A 7180-nucleotide genomic window follows, 5' to 3' on the forward strand; every position below is an offset into this window, starting at 1 on the left:
AAGTTTGATTGAAAGGCAAATATAAAAGTTAAAAAAGTGAAGTGACGTTAGTTGAGCCAATGTGAATAATTTCATGTAAAAGTAATGATGTAACGCTTGGTTCATCTCCCTCTAGATCATAGACAGGCGACTTCTATCACAACAAGGCCACAAACATGTGACTGTATTTGATCTGAGGGTCACATGAACAACATTAGAAACAACAAAACATTTCTGTCTGTATTTCTGTTGTTTTACATGTTTTTGGAGTCATTTTGTACATTTCGATCTCATTTTTGTTTATTTTGGTAGTTGTTTTTGTCAATTTTTTCATGTTGTTTTGGAATAATTTTGTGTATTTTTGTTGTTTTGTAAGTTTTTCTGCTATTTTTGTAGTAATTTTGTGTATTTTGTTATACTTGTGTTTTGTTGTACTTATAGGTCATTTTGAATGTTTTAATTTATAGTTGAACATGTCTGCTGTGTTCTTTGTCTTGTGACAATCTAGAAAATTGAGGGAAACTGTGTGGGTGTCGTGTAAATAAAGAAGCAATGACTGATCAGAGGCAACATTATGTATTTTGTTTTATTTTTCTCTCATTTGCTGTTTGTTTTGCTTTTCTTTTTTTTTTTAAGGTATTTAGTGTGTGTTTATTGAAGATTTGTGTGTTTTCACATCATTTTGTCAATTCTTTGTTGTATTTCGTGTTTTCCTGTCATTTTGTGTATTTTTGTTGTCGTCTTGTGTGTTTTGTGAGTCCTTTTGCACATTTTTTGTTGTCATTTTTTGTTTTTAGGAGTAATTTCTTTTGTCATTTATATTTTGTTTTAGTTTTTTTAATATTTTTATGGTTTTTTGTCATAATGTTTGTTGTTGGAGGAACTCAGTGTATTTTGTTTTTGTCATAAAGTGTGTTGGAGTAATTTTATGTATTTTTTTAGTCGCCATATGTGTTTTCTGCGCAATTTTCTGCATTTATGTTGTCATACTGTGTTTTTGGAGTCATTTTGTGTATTTTATTGTCCTCAGTAAATCATATTTTTATATGTACAATGATGTACATTTATTTTTGCATTGATAAACAGAGATAAATAAACTTACTGTTGGTTTAGAGGCTTTTATTAGCAGCTAATCTGTCTGTGAAAGGCTTCGTTCTCCTGCTGTTTTCTGATGCATTCACAGGCCTCGGCTTCATCAGCATAACAACGCCCGTGGATTAGCCTGATAGCATTAGCAAATCCCATCGGATCACTATTATTATCGCTGCCAGCCATTGTCATGATTATTATTATTAGCTTAACACTTGCAGGAAGACGTGTTTGTGTTTTTAGCGGAAAAACTGATTTTCTACTTTGGTAAATTAGAAGAAAAGGAGATGAATTAGCATTGTTTCTACGCTAGCGCCACAAGTGCATCATAAAAGAATAACTTTAGTTAGAGTTGCATGAGCAAATACTACTAATAATACTTGATATGAATGATTAGAGGCAGTTAAAGTCAGAGAAGTCAATTGGAAATTATTATATTAAGTAGCTTAGCGGTGTAGCGGTTAGCATAAATTCATACATATCTGCTACGTCGTCAAATTGGAGCATTACATGCTTGAAATAAGAAATATAAAGTGCATTCATGTTTTGTATGGTTTAGTTGTACAACATTAGTTATAAAACAATATGTAGAGGCTAAATCTAAATGATAAATGTGTGATAAATGTCTACTGTAAAGTGTCTAGCGATACCATTGGTTATGATTTGGCGCTATACAAAGAAAAGATTGATTGATTGATTGATTGAAATGTTAAATCTAAATGATAAATGTTAAATGTAAATCTTACCCCCTCAATAAATTGACAATATCTCAAAAAGTGTTCATCTGATCAAACTCAAAATTTGCAATGTGCCTATTGAATAATTAAGGAACAATTGGTGAACATTTTAGATTTTTTTGAGAACAAAGTGCATGGGATGTCCTGAATATTTGTTGAAATAACCTAGAAATAAATGTCTTCATTTAAGCCTTTAAAGTGTGAACGATCATCACGATCAGGGTCATTGATTGAGATAAATGATCATAACAGAGAGATTAAATGTTGGAAAGAAAAGTGGACATCCCTCCACACTCTGGTTGTTCTCTCCTCCTCCTGTTCTGTTCTTCTCTGTTCTCCATGCTTTGCTAATTAGCCGAGTTGTTTTGTTTCGCTGTGAAATGACTCATTAACATGCGCTGTCTTTAGGCGACTCTCACAAAGAGCAGGGATTAGGCCCACCTCAGGGACCCTCATTCACATGGAAAAAAGACTTTTCTTTCTTGTAATTGGTGGCTTGTGTAAAAACAATCCTTGTTTTACCTTCAAAACTGAACTTTTTTCACATCCTTACTTTATTTTGGAGCTGAAGCTCCTCGAATCCTCGAGGTTTTTCCTCTGCAGAGGAGTTTTTATTTTCAGGTCTGCTGTTGATGAGTGGACGACTCCTCGTGGCAGCCATGTTGGTTCCACTGACCGCAGAACGCAGGCCCACTTTCACCATCGCAAAGATTCTGGGTTTAGATACGGAACAGCCTGGAAACATGGTGGCGCTCCATCGACCCTGGTCTGGTGAGTGGAAAAGGCTTTATTTCACACAAATGATCAATATTCATCCAAACAACAAAAAACCTCACAGAAATACTAAATTACTTCATCACCCAAAGTCATTTCACTTTGGGTGAAATGGTTCTGATAGAAAGGTGTAGAAAGAAGCTGGTGGCCCTTGATCTAAGTGTGGTCCCCAAAGTATGACTCAAAAACAAGCATACAAAATTACAGAAATATACACAAAAAGAAAACAACATAAAAATATATTAAAAGACAACAGAAATACCAAAGAACACACATGAAAAATAGTAATTATACACAAAATAACTGAGAAATTTACAAAAATGCAAAACATTTACAAAAAACATTAAACTTAAGATAAATACAAAAGGAGAACAAATGCACACAAAAGTAACAGAAAAATATAAAAAATGACAACATAAATACATTAATGCAACCATAAAAAACACACAGGAAAACTAAAAATACACAAAAATTATATAAATATACGAAATGACAGCAGAAATACACAAAATGATTAAAAAAAACATACAAAATTACAAAGAAGTACACAAGGACAAATAAAATAGATAAAAAAGAAGAAATTAACAAAATTAACCAAAAAACACACAATAACACTAAGAGTAGATGAAAATGACAGAAAATTATAAAATTACAACACAAATACAAAAGTCTCAAAAAACATACAAACTGACAAAGTACACAAGGACAAATATAATGCACAAAACTACAGAACAATGTGAAAAAACAGCAATAGAAATGCACAATATTAACCAAAAAAACACACAAGAAAACTAAAAAATACTGAAAATAACAGAAACATTTACAAAATGACAACAAAAATGCACAAAATGAAAAACCCACACAAAATTACAAGATCATACACAAGAACAACAAATGCACACAATAATAACAAAAAATATCAAAAACAACAAGAGAAATACACATAATAAACAAAAAAAAGACAAAAATGACAGAGAAATTTATTAAATTACAACAAAAACACACAAAATCACTCTTAAAAACATACAGAATTATAAAGAAGTACACAAGGACAAATGATATATGCAAAACTAACAGAATATATAAAAAAACGACAGCAGAAATACACAAATTTAACCAAAATACACACAAGAAACCATGGCAGAAAAGATTTACAAAAACACAAAATGAATATAAAAAACCCCCAAAACATACAGAATTACAGCAGAAATACACAAGAATAACAAAATTACACAAACAAAACCACTACAGAAATACACAAAAATACCCCAACATTCCACAAGACAACTAAGAACACACAACAATAACACATAAGTGTAAAAATCCACAACAAAACAACAGAAAAATGATTTTAAAAACAAACTACCACAAAAACACACAAAGCCTTAATGATAATGGTTTGATCCTTTGTCGTGTTGTTGCATTACTTCAGAGATCAGCAGCATTCCCTCTGAACATCATCATCATCATCCTCAGCAGCCTCCAGGCTCCAGCAGACCCTTCTCCAGCTGGTACGCAGCGCGTCGTCCTCGCACCGCCTTCACCTCCACCCAGGTGAGCTGTCACTAATCACTGCTGATCACTGTGATTGATTGGGTTAATGATCCCTGGGTGAATCCTGCAGGTGGAGGTGCTGCAGTCTGTGTTTGAGATGAACTGTTACCCAGGCATCGAGCTGAGGGAGCAGCTGGCGATCAGACTGGACCTGGACGAGGACAGAATACAGGTTGGACCAATCCCACTGAGCCACATGTAGATCAATGAATGAATATTAGCCCGGGAGATACAGTATGTAATATTAGGGCAAGATGTTCACTTCTGGAAGAAAGCATTAAAATCAGTACATGGGGGTTTTTGAGTAGAAGAATCCATTTTCAATGGGATCCACACTGGCAAACCAATGGTTCCCACTCAAAATCAAAAAATCCAAGATGGCCACCATCCATATTCCTAATTTGGATATTTTGTCATAACTTTGGTTCTATTTGACATAGAAACATGGTCTCAGTGGTGAATTATAGGTTTTTAGGCTCAAGGAATTCAATAATATATCTTAAAATACTGTAAATTGTGCTGAGAGCAAGATCCAAGATGGCCGCCATCTGTATTGCAAATTTCAGTCTTCCCATAACTTCTGTACTGTTAGACGGACAATCCTTGTCCCTTAAAACCTACATTTTGCCACAAAGATCATGTTTTGATGTCAAACAGAACTGAAGCTATGCTAAGATTCTTTGTTCATGTATTTATTTCATTCAAGACATTAAAACACATTTCTTTCTCCTCCACATTGAACAAAAAAAAAGATGAATGAAAAGGAGCAGGAACTTATAACGTCTGCCTCCTCCATAAAATTAAAAAATGTTTTACATTAAACAAAGGCAAACTTGCAACACAGTCACGAGCTGGGTTTTTTTTACAGATTTTTCGCAAAATAGAAGCATTTTTTCTCTATGTTGACAAAGTATATTTGCGCTTTGAATGTGTTTCCTTTAAAATCTCATCCCGCGAGACTTTGTTACAGGAAGACAGACGTTCCAAACCTCCTTAAAACACTCTGTATTCCTTTGTTGTTTCACGACTCATGTCAATCATAATTTTTAAGTTTAATGCTAAGAAATGTCCCGGTCTCCTCTTCTGTCCACACGTACCGCGTCATGTTTTCTCTGAGACAAATGGTCATGTGACCAGGTACGTCACGTCCTGGTGAAGCGTATTTGTGGAAAAAGTGTTTCCATTGCGCTTTTGCGACACATTCCAAAATTCCTCCTCATGAAAGTGTAAAAACATTTTGGCGTTATTTGGGTGCTTTTTCGTGGTGTTTCCATCAGCAGTTTTTCTTGCGCTGTTTAGATTTTGTGCATTTCCAAGGGTAACGGAAACACAGCTATTGTCACAGATTGAAAGTTGCAATACAAATGGCGGCCATCTTGGATCTTGCTCTAAGCACTATTTACAGTATTTTAAGATATATTATTGAATTCTTTGACCCTGAAAAACCTATAATTCACCACTGACATCATGTTTCTATGTCAAACAGAACCAAAGTCATGACAAAATATCCAAATTGGTGATATGGATGTCGGCCATCTTGAATTTCTTGATTTTTGAGTGGAAACCATTGGTTTTTAAGTGTGGATCCCATTAAAAATTGATTCAGCATACTCAAAAAACCTGTGTGTACAGTTTCATGCTTTCTTCCAGAAGTGAAGATCTTTTTAACATATCTGACGTGCTAATAAATGAGCAATTTCAATGAATAAGCAAATAATGACTGAGCGTCTTCTTCTTCTTCTTCCTCTTAGATCTGGTTCCAGAACCGTCGAGCTAAACTACGGCGATCCCTCAGAGAAGCTCGTCTCAGGCTCTGTGTGACGACCGTGTCAGAGCTGAAGGTCAAAGGTCAGCGAGAGGCCAACATGAAGGAAGAGTGACGCTCACACACGGTTCCTTCCTGCTGTTATTGGATGACGCACAACAAAGTTCTAAAGACTGAGTTTTTACAGTTTGGCTTTTCTGTTGTCGTCACCCATCTGCGTGCTAACAGACGCTAACATCACAGCGTGGTTTCATTGTCATACTCAAGAACTTTATTTAACTTCAGTTAACTGTAAACTTTACTTTTCTGCTAAATGAGAGCTTCTCTCAACTCAAAAATGGACCATATTTTACTGAGTCATGGATATTTTCGTCAACCAAAGATTTGTAAAATCTTGTGGTTTTATTTTGAAGGCAATATCTTAGATCCCAACAGTGTGTAGTAGGTAACTTTTAAAGAGCAAAATATTTTTTTCTGTATTTATCTGTAATCAAAATAAAGTACATTTATTTGCATGTGTATCAATAATAAAATAGAAAAAAACATTTTATGTTACTGTGATATTTATTTTTCCATTTTTGTGCTTTGAACACTTCTGTTCAAAGCACTGTTCCGTCTTTGAACAATTCTGTTTTCGCTGAGGTTTAGCTTTAGACTGAAATAAAGTATCTCTCTGTATCCAGTATCCACGCTGAAAAAACTGTACTTTGACGCTAATCAAGACTTTTATTTAAGTTACGGGAAATAAACATGTATACAAATGGTGAAATATTCAGTAAATGTGTGCAAGTGAGTGAACCAAAGTACACTTTATTGTTTTGTATCCAAAAGCAATATTAACTGCAATTTCTACAACACAAACTACAAAATGTGAGCAATAAATACTATATGCAGCTCACTTTGAAATAAATGTCTTACTGTTAATATTTAATTTAATTCAATTCAATTTAATTTAAATACTGAAATTCAGAATAAATTAGTGCTTTTGAGTGAAAGAAAATACACGTTATTGTTTTAAAGCATTATTAAGTTATAATTCCTCAAGACAAACTTACAGAATGTCACCAATAAATACAGTATGCAGTTGACTTTGAAATACATTTCTTTTTTTTTTACTGTCAATTCATTTCAATTCATTTCAATTACTGGAATTCAGAATAAATGTATGTTTTTGAGTGAAATAAAGTACACTTTGTTTTAAACCAAGGAAGCATTATTTTATTTTATTTTATTTTATTTTATTTTATTTTATTTTATTTTTATTTTATTTTATTTTATTTTA

The 7180-nt window shown here is 33.6% G+C and overlaps 1 protein-coding gene across 1 annotated transcript; it reads left to right on the plus strand.

The window, feature by feature from the left end:
• Positions 1 to 1830: 1830 nt before the first annotated feature.
• Positions 1831 to 6448, plus strand: LOC114463111 (homeobox expressed in ES cells 1-like). The gene is made up of 4 exons (XM_028446379.1): positions 1831 to 2576; positions 4012 to 4133; positions 4204 to 4305; positions 5885 to 6448. The coding sequence occupies exons 1-4, from the start codon at positions 2438 to 2440 to the stop codon at positions 6011 to 6013; spliced, it is 492 nt and encodes a 163-aa protein (XP_028302180.1). The 5' UTR covers positions 1831 to 2437; the 3' UTR covers positions 6014 to 6448.
• Positions 6449 to 7180: the final 732 nt, after the last annotated feature.

This window comes from Gouania willdenowi, chromosome 5 (assembly GCF_900634775.1).
Source record: "Gouania willdenowi chromosome 5, fGouWil2.1, whole genome shotgun sequence".
Taxonomy (NCBI): Eukaryota; Metazoa; Chordata; class Actinopteri; order Blenniiformes; family Gobiesocidae; genus Gouania; species Gouania willdenowi.